Source organism: Triturus cristatus, chromosome 5_1, assembly GCF_964204655.1.
Source record: "Triturus cristatus chromosome 5_1, aTriCri1.1, whole genome shotgun sequence".
NCBI lineage: Eukaryota > Metazoa > Chordata > Amphibia > Caudata > Salamandridae > Triturus > Triturus cristatus.
In genome coordinates this window covers 224,499,358-224,515,835 of record NC_140587.1, presented here as the reverse complement: position 1 = coordinate 224,515,835, position 16,478 = coordinate 224,499,358, and the positions used below count along the sequence as shown (strand labels likewise).

Here is a 16,478-nt window from a genome sequence, read left to right as displayed (position 1 = left end):
CAGCTGCGAGCTCCCGTTAGCTTCTATGGGGAAAGTCGCGGTTAGATTTTTAAAGATTAGGGACACTTAGAAATTAGTCAGGACCAAACCCTTTTGGACTTAGGAAGTTCTAGGGCTAGCACCCACGGGAGCACCGGAGTACTCGTGTTACCTCACCCAGGGAAGCCGGGTGCATAGGTGTCTTTTGGTGTCGGGTCGTGTCGTCAATTTCAATGGGAGCTGGTGAAGAAGTGCTGCTGCCGTGAAGATGCGAAGTGTCCGAAGAAATCCAAGCCTGGATCGAAGATGAGAAGAACCTGAAAGCAGAGGGGACAGAGTCTGGGTCACTAGCCAGTGACCAGGAAGGTGATGAGCAGATGCCCACCGACGTCGGTGATTTCAGGTGAAAGAGGTGAAGCTTGACTCTTCAGCCACGAGGACCAGGAGGCATCGAGGACAATCAGGAGTTGGATTCGAGCTTTACCACAAAGGATGTCGAGTGCTGCAGCATTGGCACCCAGATTGGACACATCAAGCCTTGGCAACAGCAACCCATGCAGAAACGAGAAAGATGCTTCGGTGCAGACCAGCAAGGTCTGTGGGACTCACCACTTGGTTGGGAGTCAGGGCACATCCGGAGCAACCAGGGATGCCCAAGGAAATACAAAGATACCCCCTCAGGGACCCACCAGTCAACAGACCAGGGATCGTGAAGGGACCTCGAGACGAAACCCAAAATGGCGGCCCACGGGTCACTCAGAATGACCAGGCCGACAATCTTCAGTAGATTCAGTGCTTGAGGTGGGGGCTACAAGTAAACCCAAGCACGACTTCAAGAGGCGTTGAGAAGTCAATGCACTTGCAAAAGTGCACGGTGACCAGGAGTTCCGGTTCCACGCTACTCACAAGGGCTGCGGGTCTCAACTTTGCTATGGACTTGGGTCGGCCTCTGAGATGTCTGGATATCCTCTTCCTGGGCTGAAAATACTTTGGAGTCCGGCGGGAGCTTCGATAATGCAGACCAGCAAATTGCTTTGTTGGTGCCTGCCAAGCAGGGGAGTCACTCCTTGACCTCAAGGGAGATTTCTTCAGTCCTCTGGTGTTGAGCAGGGCGTCGAAGGTCCAGGATTCAGCTTCAGAGTTTCGTCCAGGGTAATCTAAAGTCCTAAGGACTGGGGTCCCATACTTATACTAAGGTAGGGGGTTGGACATACTCTGGGGACCCACCTATGGGAGGGTTTGGAAAGAGGGATGGCTACACCCATTTCCTTTGTCCAGTTTCGCTCCAGAGCAGGGGCTGGAAGCCCCTGAACTGGTTTGAGCTGGACTATGCACAGGGACACCAAATGTGCCCCCAGTGCAGGACTTCAAAGCACTCAGAGAGTGCTCTCACCTAGCCCCAATACACATAAGCCTGTCTGGGAGGTGGTTACACCTCCCTGTGACAGGAAACCTATTGTCTAGGCCTCCCCTGCCGGAGTTTCAGTCAGCAGCAGGAGGCCAAACCTGTGTCTGTGGCTGCAGGATCCATTTTGTGATGCCAGGGCTCTATTAAGTTTCTACCGGGGATACCAGTGGTGTCATGTCTCCCCCTCTAGAAGGCTGGGATCATACTCTCACACCAGTTACTGGTGTGGGGGCATGTTTCCAAGGTGTTTGACACCAAACACAACATGTTTCCGTGCAGCCAGTCTAAAGTTAGCATTTACCGTTTGGTTATAATGCACTTAAGAGTATATGGTCAGACTGCACTACTGACAACCCCGGAGAAGAGATTCCGAAGGCTGCAGAGGGGCTCAGCTCATGCCTGGGCATCCCCTCACATATAACCAAGCACCCTGCCTTCAGGATTGATAAGGCCTGCCATAGGGGTGACTGATAGGTTTGTATGTGCAGTATATGGTGAGATATAGTGAACCTATATCTCAGTAAGGGGTGCATGCACCACCTTACTCAGGTTGCAGTAGCAGACCTGTGGTGTCATTTTGGGTGGCTTTCCAGGGGTGGCATAATAAATGCTTCAGCCCCTGGTAGTCCTCTGGGGTACCTGTGCCCTGGGTACATAGTATACCATATATTAGGGACTTATAAGGGCAACTCAGATCCAATCTGAACTGTACCTAAAGTACATGGAATCATTTTAGAGAGGAAGGAGCTAGGCTGGGGCCCTGAATAGCAGGGTCCCAGCCAGACTAAAGTCGAGAAACAGTGAAACACCAGCAAAAAGTGGGGGTAAGCATGTGAAGCAGATCCTACTCTCCTACACAACCCCACACCCCCAAACGCAGGGACATTAAACTAACCTTGACCAGTTCAGTCTTCATGTTCTAAGTGGAAATATCTGGTGAGTCCATCCACATTGGCATGGTTACTCCCAGGTCTATGTTCCACTGTATAGTCCATCCCCTGTAGGGAAATGGACCACCTGAGAAATTTGGGATTTTCACCCTTCATCTGTTTTAGCCATCAGAGGGCCTTATGGTCTGTCTGACCAATGAAGTGAGTACCAAATAAGTACGGCCTCAACTTCATCAGAGCCCAAACCACAGCAAAGGCCTCCCTCTCAATGGCTGACCAACGTTTCTCTCTGGGGGTCAACCTTCTGCTTATGAAAGCTACTGGTTGATCCTGACCTTCATCATTCAACTGTGACAGTACAGCCCCTACCCCCAACTCAGATGCATCTGTTTGGACAATGAACTTTTAGGAGTAGTCAGGACTTTGCAGAATGGGAGCAGTGCACATGGCCTGCTTCAGGTCATCAAATGCCTTTTGACAGCTAGCTGTCCACTGAACCTTTTTGGGCATTTTCTTAGAGGTTAAGTCGTTCAGGGGTGTCACTATTGATCCATACCCCTTGACAAATCTTGTATAGTACCCAGTCAGGCCTAAGAAGGCTGTCACCTGAGTCTGGGTAGTTGGAGCAACCCAGTCCATTATGGTCTGGATTTTGCTCTGCAATGGTTGAACCTGGACTCCCCCTACATGGTGGCCCAGGTTCACAACCTGACTCGGCCCTATCTGGCACTTAGTAGCCTTGATAGTTAGGCCTGCTTTTTGCAGGGCCTCCAAAACATTCCTCAGGTGGACCTGGTGATCCTCCCAGGTGGAGCTAAAGACAGCAATATCATCTAGATATGCTGCACTATAGTCTTCCAGGCCTGTAAGGACTTGATTCACCAACCTGTGGAAAGTGTCAGGTGCATTCTTCAAACCAAAGGGCATTACCACAAATTGATAGTGCCCACTGGGGGTAGAAAATGCTGTCTTTGGCTTTGCATCATCAGCTAGTCTGATCTGCCAGTAGCCAGCTGTCAGGTCAAATGTGCATAGAAACTTGGCTGAAGCCAAAGTATCTATCAGCTCATCTGCCCTGGGGATGGGATGGGCATCAGTCCCAGTGACTGCATTGAGACCCCTGTAGTCCACACAAAACCTCATCTCTCTCTTGCCATCTGTGGTGTGAGGTTTAGGTACCAGGACTACTGGACTAGCCCAAGGGCTAAATGAGGGTTCAATCACTCCCAAATCCAACATCTTTTGGACTTCTGTCCTTATACAGTCCCTGACATGGTCAGGTTGCCTGTAGATCTTATTCTTTACAGGCAGACTGTCTCCAGTGTCCACTTCATGAGTGCACCAGGTGGTCTGACTTGGAGTCAGAGAAAACATATGTGTGAACTGGCTGAGAAGTTCTCTGCAGTCAGTTTGCTGCTGGACAGTGAGGCTGCCTGCCAAGGCTACACCATCAACTGACCCATCATCAGGGTTCTGAGAAAGCAGGTCAGGGAGTGGGTCACTCTCTTCCTCCTGTCCTTCATCAGTAGCCATGAGCAAGCCCATGTCTGTCCTGTCAACATATGGTTTTAGTCTGTTGACATGAAGTACCCTAGGAGTTCCAAGGTCTACCAAGTAGGTGACCTCCCTTTTCTGTTTAACAATTGTATGGGGGCCACTCCATTTGTCCTGGAGGGCTGCTGGGGCCACAGGCTTCAACACCCACACTTTCTGTCCTGGCTGGTAGACAGTCAGTACAGCCTGTTGGTCATGCCAGGCTTTTTGTAATTCCTGGCTAGCCTCAAAGGTTTTTGGTTGCCTTTTTCATATACTCAGCCATCCTGGAGTGGAGACCAAGTAAACAGTCCACTATGTCCTGTTTGGGGGGCTTGAGAGGTAATTCCCATCCTTCCTTAACCAGACACAATGGACTCCTGACAGGGTGACCAAACAAAAGTTCAAAAGGGCTGTAGCCAACCTCCTTTTGAGGCACCTCCCTGTATGCAAATAAAAGGCAGGGCAAGCGTATGTCCCATCTTCACCTAAGCTTTTCTGGGAGTCCTTTAATCATGCCCTTTAAGGTTTTGTTGAACCTTTCAACTAAACCATTGCATTGTGGGTGATAAGGTGTGGTGAACTTGTAGCTCACTCCACACTCCTTCCACATAGCAGTCAAGTAACTAGACATGAAGTTTGCACCCCTGTCAGATACTATCTCCTTAGGAAAGCCTACTCTTGAGAATACACCCAAGAGAGCTCTTGCCACCACAGGTGCTGTAGTGGTCCTTAGGGGAATTGCTTCTGGGTACCTGGTGGCATGATCCACCACCACCAGTATAAACCTGTGCCCAGATGCTGTCTGAGGATCCATGGGACCAACAATGTCAGTCCCCACCCTCTCAAAGGGAACCCCCACCACAGGTAGTGGTATCAGGGGGGTGTTTGTGGTTCCACCTGCCTTGCCACTGGCTTGGCAGGTTACACAGGTGCGACAAAACTCCTTAGTGTCTTCAGACATGTGGGGCCAGTGAAAGTGAGGGACAATTCTGTCCCAAGTCTTGTTCTGGCCCAGGTGTCCTGCTAGGGAAATATCATGAGCTAGTGTCAATAGGAAGCCCCTAAACTTCAGAGGTATATCAACCTCCTGGATGTACCAGGCTTGGGGTCTCTATACTCTGAATAAAGGAGTCCATCATCCCAATAAACTTTATGGGTGCCACTAGCATTCCCAGCAGCCTCATCAGCAGCTTGCTTTCTGAGGGGTTCAAGAGAGGGGCAGGTTTTCTGCTCCTGGCTCAGATCAGACCTGGAAGGGCCCCCTGTCCCCAAGAACTCAACCTGGTCAGGTTCAAGCTCCTCTGGGACAGTTCTTTCTTCAGGCTCAAGATCATCTCCCTGAGGAGACTGATCTGCATTCTGAGTCAGGTGGGAAGACACTGCCTTAACCCTAAAGCTCCTCCTCTTGGGAGGCACCTGGTCCATTATTCCAGATCCTGGGCCTGTCAAGTTTTAGACATTTTGGCCTGTGACCTAGTCACAGCAAAGACATGAGCAGGGATCCCTAACTTTTCTGCATGAGTCCTGAGCCCCACTTCAGCCCAAGCTGAAGTTTCTAGATCATTGCCAAGCAAGCACTGTACTGGTAGGTCTGCACTTACCACAACCTTCTTAAGGCCAGTTACCCCTCCCCAGGAGAAGTTAACTGCCAGAGAATGGTCTGTTCTGACATTGCTAGCATTGGTCACTTGGTACATTTCACCAAGTATAATCTGCCCAGGATCCACAAGATCTTTTGTCACCATTGTGACACTTGCTCCTGTGTCCCTGAATGCCAAAGCCTCTATTCAATTTATTAAAGGCTGTTGTCTGTATTTGCCCAGATTACTGGGGCTCACAAAGGGGGACATATCTATGCCCCATCACAGACTAGAACAGCCTGAGTTGGAACTCTGACTAGGCCAGAGTCCATCTCAGAACCCAGGGTCAACCCTACTACACCCTTATTCTGGACATTACCACCACCAATTGTAGCTGTACTGGGGGAACAGTTGCTTTAGGGGCAATGGTGGCTGGAATAGATTCTTTGGACTTGGTGCAATCACTGGTCCAGTGAGTTTTCTGTTTACAAATTTTGCACCATGGTTTCTTTTGGCCTTTTCCCTTGTTTGACTGTGAATCCCCACCTGAAGAAGATTTTTGGGGGCCTTGTGAAGACTTCTGGTCTTTACCCTTCTCCCCATCCGTATCAGAGTTTTTAGGATCTTGCTTCTTGGGTTCACCACCTTGGTTCTGTACCTTCTGCCTCACCCTGGTTCTGACCCACTTGGCTGCCTTCTTTCCCAATTCTTGGGGAGAGGTCAGATCTGAATCTACCAGGTACTGGTGCAACAGCTGATTCTGACAATTATTAAGGATCTGCTCCCTCATAATCAAAATGTACAAACCTTGATAGTCATGCACTTTACTGCCAGGTAACCAACCTTCCAGAGCCTTAGTAGCACAATCTACAAAGTCTACCCAGTCCTGAGTCTGTGCCTGTTGGGTATCCCTGAACCTTAACCTATATTGTTCAGTGGTTAGGCCAAACCCATCAATTAAGGCACTCTTCAGACTGTTGTAATCATCTGACTCCTCCTCTCTAACAGTGAGGAGTTTATCTCTAACTCTGTCTGCAAAGGAGAGCCATAAGATCGCTGCCCACTGCTCCTCGGGGACCCTTTGCACAGTACAGGCCCTTTCCAGTGCAGTTATCCATTTGTGGATGTCATCCCCACTCTGGTAGGGAGGGACAATCTTATTCGGGTTTCTATGGTCATGAAACCTTTCCCTATCACTAGGGATGTTGCTGCCACCATGAGACTCTAGTCCCATCTTTTTTCTAGCTCTGTAGAGCTCTAGGGCCTCCCTATCTAGGGCTACCTGCTTTCTTCTGATTTCAAGCTGAGCTTCCTCATACTTAAGCAGTCTCTCCCTTCTCTCCTGAGAGATTACCCTCCTATGAGAGGAGATTGAGGTCCCTATAGATGAGTTAGAATGGTTAGTCTCCCTGGAGGAAGATCTTGACCTTCTTGGCCCACCACCAACTCTCCCAGGAGGGACAAAGAGAGGTCCATTATGGTCCTCTCCATCACTGTCTAGGGGAATTGGATTTTCCAGGTCCAGATCTATGTTATCTGCCTGGCCAGCCTCAGAGGTCAGGTCATGGGATTTACACCCCTAGGCCTTTCCTCATGTGCTGCTCCACCCACTCTGCCTAGCCCTTCAGATCCTAAAGATCTGCTAAGGTCATCCAGCCTGAGTACCTCTATGAGATGCTGGGTGGTTGGACTTGTGCCTGTCTTCAGTTTCCTAGTTGTACATAATGCTCTCAGTTCCATGAATGGGAGTCTATCATACTGGGAATCTTGAAGCCCAAGGACCTACTGGTTCTTGGCCTTGTAGACATTACTAGTGTGGTGTGGTGTATTTCACTACCTACTCTAGTGTGGCCTACTAAACTCTCTTGAGTTGTAGAAAGGGTGTGCTATCCCTTAACACACAACTCTAAGTTCAGTAGAACTTACTGTATTCTAAAGCTTGTATTATATGTACCTAGGGTACCTTTAGTGGTTTTCAGTTAGTTACTCAATTGAGATTATCTGGTAAAACAATAGCAAGCTGGAATCCCACACGCTGCACACCAATGTGAGAAGTTGGACTGATATATGCTGTCCACTAGTTATAGTGGGCACCTTGTATCAGTTCAAACAACCCCTTATTGGTTATTGGTTAGAGACAACCTTTATTGAAAGCTATCCTAGTGGTAGCTATGGAGAGCAGCCTTCAGGCTAAGTCTTGAAGGAATGTAAAGCAGCTTGTTTTACCAGTCTATAATCTCTTGAGTCACTAAATGAAAGATATCCACACCAGGTATATATATAAAATATATGTATTTATTACTAAACACACCCTTCTAGTCTCTTTATGAGACTAGAGGTCAAAACACATAAGTTACATTTCAATAATCACAGTAAAATAGCACAAATACACGTCAGGCCCTAGGGGCGAGCCAAACCATATACTAAAATAGTGGTATAAGAACCACGACTTAACTAGACACAAGGCCTAGAGCCTGTAGAATCACTAGGACCCCAAGGAACCACCCAAGGTAGTGACACAGGGGACCCACGGGGCCGTGTGCAGTGTGTGAACACAGCCGCGAGCTCCCGTTAGCTTCTATGGGAAAAGTTGTGGTTAGATTTTTAAAGATTAGGGACACTTAGAAATGAGTCAGGACCAAACCCTTTTGGACTTAGGAAGTTCTAGGGCTTGCACCCACGGGAGCACCGGAGTACTCGTGTTACCTTACCCAGGGAAGCCGGGTGCATAGGTGTCTTTTGGTGTCGGGTCACGTCGTCAATTTCAATGGGCGAAGAAGGGCTGCTGCCGTGAAGATGCCAAGTGTCCGAAGAGATCCAAGCCTGGATCGAAGATGAGAAGAACCTGAAAGCAGAGGGGACAGAGTCTGGGTCACTAGCCAGTGACCAGGAAGGCGATGAGCAGATGCCCACCGATGTCAGGTGATTTCAGGTGAAAGAGGTGAAGCTTGACTCTTCAGCCACGAGGACCAGGAGGCGTCGAGGACAACCAGGAGCTGGATTCGCGCTTTCCCACAAAGGATGTCAAGTGCTGCAGCATCGGTGCCCGGATTGGATACAACAAGCCTTGGCAACAGCAACCCATGCAGAAACAAGAACGATGCTTTGGTGCAGACCAGCAAGGTCTGTGGGACTCACCACTTGGTTGGGAGTCAGGGCACGTCTGGAGCATCCAGAGAAGCCCAAGGAAATACAAAGTTACCCCCTCAGGGACCCACCAGTCAACGGACCAGAGATTGCAACAGGACCTTGAGACGAAACACAAAATGGCGGCCCACGGGTCACTCGGAATGACCAGGCCAACAATCTTCGGTGGATTCAGTGCTCGAGGTGGGGGCTACAAGCTAGCCTAAGCGCCACTTCAAGAGGCATCGAGAACTCAATGCACTTGCAAAAGTGCACGGTGACCAGGAGTTCCGGTTCCACACTACTCACGAGGGCTGCGGGTCTCAGCTTTGCTGGGGACTCGGGTCGGACTCTGAGATGTCATTGAAATCCTCTTCCTGGGCTGCAAATACTTTGGAGTCCGGCGGGAGCTTCGATAATGCAGACTGGCAAATTGCTTTGTTGGTGCCTGCCAAGCAGGGGAGTCACTCCTTGACCCCAAGAGAGATTTCTTCAGTCCTCTGGTCTTGAGCAGAGCGTCGAAGGTCCAGGATTTGGCTTCAGAGTTTCTAAATCTAAATCTAAAGTCCTAAGGACTGATGTCCCATACTTATACTAAGGTAGGGGGTTGGACATACACTGGCGGCCCACCTATGGGAGGGTTTGGAAAGAGAGGTGGCTACACCGATTTCCTTTGTCCAGTTTTAAGCCAGAGCAGGGGCTGGAACCACCTGAACCGGTTTGAGCTGGACTATGCACAGGGACACCAAGGGCCCGATTCACAGAATTAACTTAAGACAAAATCCTAAACTTACTACTTTTGGTATTCACAGAATGCACTTACTACTTTTGGTATTCACAGAATGCACTTACTACTTTTGGTATTCACAGAATGGATTTACCACTACTAACTTTACGTCCGCACTCGGGCCGGAAATTCCGACCCGGAGGCGGAGCTTCCGGCCCGGAGGCGGGGCTTCCGGGCCGGAGGTGGGGAGTCCGGCCAGTGGCGGAGATTTAGCCATGGCCAAAATCTCCACCTCTGGGCCGGAAGCTCCGCCTCCGGCCCGGAAGCCCCGCCTCCGGGCCGGAAGCTCCGCTTCTGGGCCGGAATTTCCAGCCCGAGTGCGGACGTAAAGTTAGTAGTCGTAAATCCATCCTGTGAATACCAAAAGTAGTAAGTGCATTCTGTGAATACCAAAAGCAGTAAGTGCATTCTGTGAATACCAAAATGGTAGTAAGTTTAGGATTTTGTCTTAAGTTAGTTCTGTGAATCGGGCCCCAAATGTGCCCCTAGTGCAGGACTTCAAAGCACTCAGAGAGTGATCCCACCCAGCCCCAATACACATAAGCCAGTCTGGGAGGTGGCTACACCTCCCTGTGACAGGAAACCTATTGTCCAGGCCTCCCCTGCCGGAGTTTCGGTCAGCAGCAGGAGGCCAGACCCGTGTCTGTGGCAGCAGCATCCATTTTGTGATGCCAGGGCTCTATTAAGTTTCTACCGGGTATACCAGTGCTGTCATGTCTCTCCCTCTAGAAGGGTGGGATCATACTCCCACACCAGTTACTGATGTGGGGGTATGATTCCAAGGTGTTTGACACCAAACATGATATGTTTCCGTGCAGCCAGTCGAAAGTTAGCATTTACCATTTGGTTATAATGCACTTAAGAGTATATGGTCAGGCTGCACTACTGACAACCCTGGGGATGAGATTCCGAAGGCTGCAGAGGGGCTCAGCTCATGCCTGGTCACCCCCTCACATATAACCAAGCACCCTGCCTTCAGGATTGATAAGGCCTGCCAAAGGGGTGACTGATAGGTTTGTATGTGCAGTATATGGTGAGATATAGTGAACCTATATCTCAGTAAGGGGTGCATGCACCACATTACTCAGGCTGCAGTAGCAGACCTGTGGTGTCATTTTGGGTGGCTTTCCAGAGGTGGCATAATGCATGCTTCAGCCCCTGGTAGGCGTTTGGGGTACCTATGCCCTGGGTACATAGTATACCATATACTAGGGACTTATAAGGGCACCTCAGATCCAATCTGAACTGTACCTAAAGTACATGGAATCATTTTAGAGAGGAAGCAGCTACGCTGGGGCCCTGATTAGCAGGGTCCCAGCCAGACTAAAGTCGAAAAACAGTGAAACACCAGCAAAAAGTGGGGGTAGACATGTGAAGCAGATCCTACTCTCCTACAGTGGGCTTCCATGCTGCACAGGGTATCCACTGGCTGTGTGAGAGGCAGAGGAAACAGGCTGCTGTCTCCAGTGACCTCCTCGTGGCCTGCCCTGGTATCAAGAGGACCAGGATGCTAGGATGTCTAACTCTCTTTTAGGTCCCAATGCCTTTTAGTCCTGAAACCCCGTGCCCCTTCATCCGTATCTTAGTCCCTCTTGCTCCCTATTTCACACCTTCCATCACCTCAACCCTCCCTTGCTGCTGACCACATCCATATGCCTGGGTACCAATACTGCACTACCCCAGCATCCAGTGAAGTAAGACCTTTCCAATAGTTTGATATATCCCGTCATGTGATTGTTTAACATAAATCATTGAACATGCCATAGTCACATCACAAAATAATATTCTTCATGAAATCCCACCCTTTCATGTGCATCACTCACAGACAACGGAGAACCTGCCCACACCCTTAAGTGCACAGAACAGCACCAAAGCACACCGCTGGCACATCTTTGCTGCCAACAGTACACCACACTACACGCTGTGCTCCTAACAGTACAACACACTACAAGCTGTGCTTCCACCAGTACAGCACACTACAAGCTGTGCTCCAGACAGTAAAACACACTACAAGCTGTGCTCCCAACAGTACAACACACTAAAAGCTGTGCTCCCAACAGTACAGCACACTAAAAGCTGTGCTCCTGACAGTACAGCAAACTATAAGCTGTGCTTCCGACAAACAGTTTGTTTACAACACACTACAAGCTGTGCGCCCAACAGTACAACACACTACAAGCTGTGCTTCCTACAGTACAGCACACTACAAGCTTTGCTCCTGACAGTACAGCACACTACAATCTGTGCTCCCGACAGTACAACACACTTCAAGCTGTGCTCCCGGCAGTACACCACACTACAAGCTGTGCTCCAAACAGTACAGCACACTACAAGCTGTGCTCTCATCAGTACAGTACACTACAAGATGTGCTACCAACAGTACAGCACACTACAAGATGTGCTTCCAACAGTACAACACACTACAAGCTGTGCTTCCACCAGTACAGCACACTACAAGCTGTGCTCCAGACAGTAAAACACACTACAAACTGTGCTCCCAACAGTACAGCACACTAAAAGCTGTGCTCCCAACAGTACAACACACTAAAAGCTGTGCTCCCGACAGTACAGCCAACTATAAGCTGTGCTTCTGACAGACAGTTTGTTTACAACACACTACAAGCTGTGTGCCCAACAGTACAACACACTACAAGCTGTGCTTCCTGCAGTACAGCACACTACAAGCTTTGCTCCTGACAGTACAGCACACTACAATCTGTGCTCCCGACAGTACAACACACTTCAAGCTGTGCTCCCGACAGTACAGCGCACTGCAAGTTGTACTTACGACAGTACTGCACACTACAAGCTGTGCTCCCAATAGTAAACCCCGACATGCTGTACTTTCAACAGTACACCACACTACAAGCTGTGCTCCAAACAGTACAGCACACTACAAGCTGTGCTCTCATCAGTACAGTACACTACAAGATGTGCTACCAACAATACAGCACACTAAAAGCTGTGCTCCCGACAGTACAGCAAACTACAAGCTGTGCTTCCAAAAGACAGTTTGTTTACAACACACGACAAGCTGTGCTCCAAACAGTACAGCACACTACAAGCTGTGCTCTCAACAGTACGGCACACTACAAGATGTGCTGCCAACAGTACAGCACACTACAAGATGTGCTACCAACATACAGCACACTAAAAGCTGTGCTCCCAACAGTACAACACACTACAGGCGGTGCTTCCTACAGTACAGCACACTACAAGCTGTGCTCCTGACAGTACAGCACACTACAAGCTGTGCTCCCGACAGTACAACACACTTGAAGCTGTGCTACCGACAGTACAGCACACTACAAGTTGTACTTACGACAGTACAGCACACGACAAGCTGTGCTCCCGAGAGTACAACACACTACAAGCTGTGCTCCCGACAGTACAGCACACTACAAACTGTGCTCCCGTCAGTACAGCACGCTACAAGCTGTGCTCCCGACAGTACAGCACAGTACAAGCTGTGCTCCCGACAGTACAGACCACTACAAGCTGTGCTCCCAACAGTATAACACACTGCTGTACTCCAGACAGTACAGAATACTACAAGCTGTGCTCTGAACAAAACAGCATACTACAAGCCGTGCACCCAACAGTACTACACTAAAAGCCATGCTCCCAACAGTACAGCACACTCCAAGCCGTGCTCCAAACAGTACAGCACACTACAAGCTGTGCTCCCAACAGTACAGCACACTACAAGATGTGCTACCACCAGTACAGCACACTACAAGCTGTGCTCCTGACAGTACAGCACACTACAAGATGTGCTACCAGCAATACGGCACACTAAAAGCTGTGCTCCCGACAGTACAGCAAACTACAAGCTGTGCTTCCGACAGTACAGCTTGTTTGCAACACACTACAAGCTGTGCTCCCAACAGTACAACACACTACACGCTGTGCTTCCTACAGTACAGCACACTACAAGCTGTGCTCCCGACATACAGCACACTACAAGCTGTGCTCCCGATAGTACACCACACTTCAAGCTGTGCTCCCGACAGTACAGCACACTACAAGCTGTGCTCCCGAGAGTACAACACACTACAAGCTGTGCTCCTGACAGTACAGCACACTACAAGCTGTGCTCCCGACAGCACAGCACAGTACAAGCTGTGCTCCCGACAGTACAGCGCACTACAAGCTGTGCTCCCAACAGTATAACACACTGCTGTACTACAGACAGTACAGAATACTACAAGCTGTTCTCCGAATATAACAGCATACTACAAGCTGTGCTCCCGACAGTACAGCAAACTACAAGCTGTGCTTCCGACAGTACAGCTTGTTTACAACACACTACAAGCTGTGCTCCCAACAGTACAACACACTACCCGCTGTGCTTCCTACAGTACAGCACACTACAAGCTGTGCTCCCGACATACAGCACACTACAAGCTGTGCTCCCGATAGTACACCACACTTCAAGCTGTGCTCCCGACAGTACAGCACACTACAAGCTGTGCTCCCAACAGTATAACACACTGCTGTACTACAGACAGTACAGCACACTCCAAGCTGTGCTCCGACAGTACAGCACACAACAAGTTGTGCCCTCGACAGTAAACCACACTACAAGCTGTTCTCCTGACAGTAAACCACACTACAAGCTGTGTTCCAGACTACAAGATGTACTATCAACAATACAGCACACTATAAGCTGTGCTCCTGACAGTACAGCACACTACAAGCTGTGCTTCTGACAGTACAGCACACTACAAGCTGTGCTCCCAACAGTACATTACACTACAAGCTGTGCTCCAGAGAGTACAGCATACTACAAGCTGTGTTCCCGACAGTACAACACACTGCAAGCTGTGCTCCCAACAGTACAGCATACTACAAGCTGTGCTCTCGACAGTACAACACACTTCAAGCTGTGCTCCCGACAGTACAGCACACTACAAGCTGTGCTCCCGACAGTATAACGCACTACAAGCTGTGCTCCAGAGAGTACAGCATACTACAAGCTGTGTTCCCGACAGTACAACACACTGCAAGCTGTGCTCCCAACAGTACAGCATACTACAAGCTGTGATCCCGATAGTACAGCACACTACAAGCCATGGTAAAGACAGTACATCACACTACAAGCTGTGGTCCTGACAGTACAGCATACTACAAGCTGTGCTCCCAACAGTACACCACACTACAAGCTGTGCTCCCAACAGTAAAGGAAACTACAAGCTGAGTGCCTAACAGTACAGCACTCTACAAGCTGTGCTCCCAACAGTACAACACACTGCTGTGCTTCAGACAATACAATACACTACAAGCTGTGCTGCCTAAAGTACAACACACTACAAGCTGTGCACCCAACCGTACAGCATATTACAAGCTGTGCTCCCAACAGTACAGCACACTACAACCACGGTTGAAGCATACAAAAGGAAGCAGGTGACAGCTCTCCTACAGCTCATGCAGAGAACATAGCACGAGCCATGCAGCTGAGAAACACAACGAAACATCATAGGCCAAGCAAGAGACAATTAATCACCCATACAGAGTGACAAAAATGACAAAGTCACGTGGCACACTCACTCTGATAACAGTCACATATTGCAAATTAAGATACAATAGGGCCACAGAAGGGGCTTGCAATACATCTATCAGGAATATAGATACACCAACCACCAAACAGACCCAGTGTTACACACACCTGACAAAAAGATGCCTGAGCATCAGAACTTCAATCAGTGAGAACCCAGAACAACGGCGAGAGGAAACCAAAAGTACAGAAAGTGACAAGAGAATACACAAAAGAAGGAGGTTCACAAGCATAGCTAAACTAAGAGTCAAGCAATCACAGTTGGAGTAATTGGGTGTTAACTCTCTAAACTCTCTTTAAATAGGACCCACTGTGCAGCCCGGCCCCTTTTCTATCCGTGGTGTTGGTACAAAAAAACAAAACCTCAGTAATGAGAGCGAGTCCACATCTTACCTTTTCCCCCACACGACCAGCAGGACCTTGCTCCCCAGTTTCTCCCTGAAAGAAGAACACAGTTAGTTGTGGTGTATGCCCCTGGCTCTGCATTTTACATGGCAACAGCCTATCACAGTGCCGGATGTAGAAGATGTACCATAAAATGTCTGACACATGAAAGGTTTGTTATTCTACTGTTCAAATGATTTACCTAAAAGTGCAGAAATAATCTACCAAAGCTGCGTATCTTGAAGAGATGGTGAAGTGTTTGGCGGCCGGGCTCATTGAGGGTTGGTGAGTGGATGTTTGGCAGGGGGCGTGGCCCTGTTTCCGGAAGTGAGCATCTCAAGTGTTTATGAGAGTGGGTGTTTTCCCCCCAGTCAAGAGTGCTTCATTTCCGGCGGAAGGATAGGCGTACTGCTAACATTTCTATGACCTCTTCATCACCCAGTGGGCGCCAGAGACTTACCTCCGCTGTTAGGGAAGCTCTCAGGGTCAGTGTTGGGCAGGTCAGAGGGCGGCACTAATGATTCTACATGAGAAGGCAAAGCGGGGCTTATCTAGACTCGTGATGAAAGTTGCCACGGCAGATGCCCGCATCCGACTGCCCATCTGATGAAAATATCTACCAGCAGGCCAAATGCTTGGGAAGAATTTACATACTTTTGTCTTCAAATGATCAGGCAAACAGGGATTTAGAGAGGTTGTAGGACATAACTTCTCCCCTCTTTTTTTATGTAAGTCTGATTTCTATCTGCCAGGATGATGTTGGTCCAGAATGTGCATTTTTCCCAAAAGAAAGGTCATTTGTAAGCAGTTGCACAACCTTCAGAATCTTAAATCTTTGTTTTTCAGGAATATGAACATACTTGAGAACAAATTTGGAATTTCAGGACAGATAAATTATTGTTTTTTTCCCTGGCAAACATGCTTAAACCTCTGATAGTGGTAGAGGCACAGAGGTCTTTCAGAAAGTATAGTTCACATTCTTCCAGAACCTTGCCAGTCTTGGGAGAAGGGTGGTGCTCACGTGACTTAGATTCTAGGATTTGTGAAAGCTCCCATCAATGAGACCCTTTGTACTGAAATGCCAGCCATACACAAGGTGTTACCAAATGTCATTTATCCTCTATGTTTCCTACAATGGCCACGCAGGAAGTTACATTACAAGCTCTTTCACCCGGGTAATGCATAACCTTACAGTATTTAAAGTATTTGGGCCAATTGTCATAACTATCCT

At 48.8% G+C, this 16,478-nt stretch overlaps 1 protein-coding gene across 1 annotated transcript in view; it reads right to left on the bottom strand.

Moving 5' to 3' along the window:
* The window catches only part of COL22A1 (collagen type XXII alpha 1 chain), a 1,010,593-nt gene that overhangs the window by 241,872 nt on the left and 752,243 nt on the right, over positions 1 to 16,478 (bottom strand). The window contains exon 29 of the mRNA XM_085604869.1: positions 15,257 to 15,301. Within this exon, the coding sequence (XP_085460995.1) occupies positions 15,257 to 15,301 (45 nt within the window). The remainder of the gene's footprint in view (positions 1 to 15,256; positions 15,302 to 16,478) is intronic.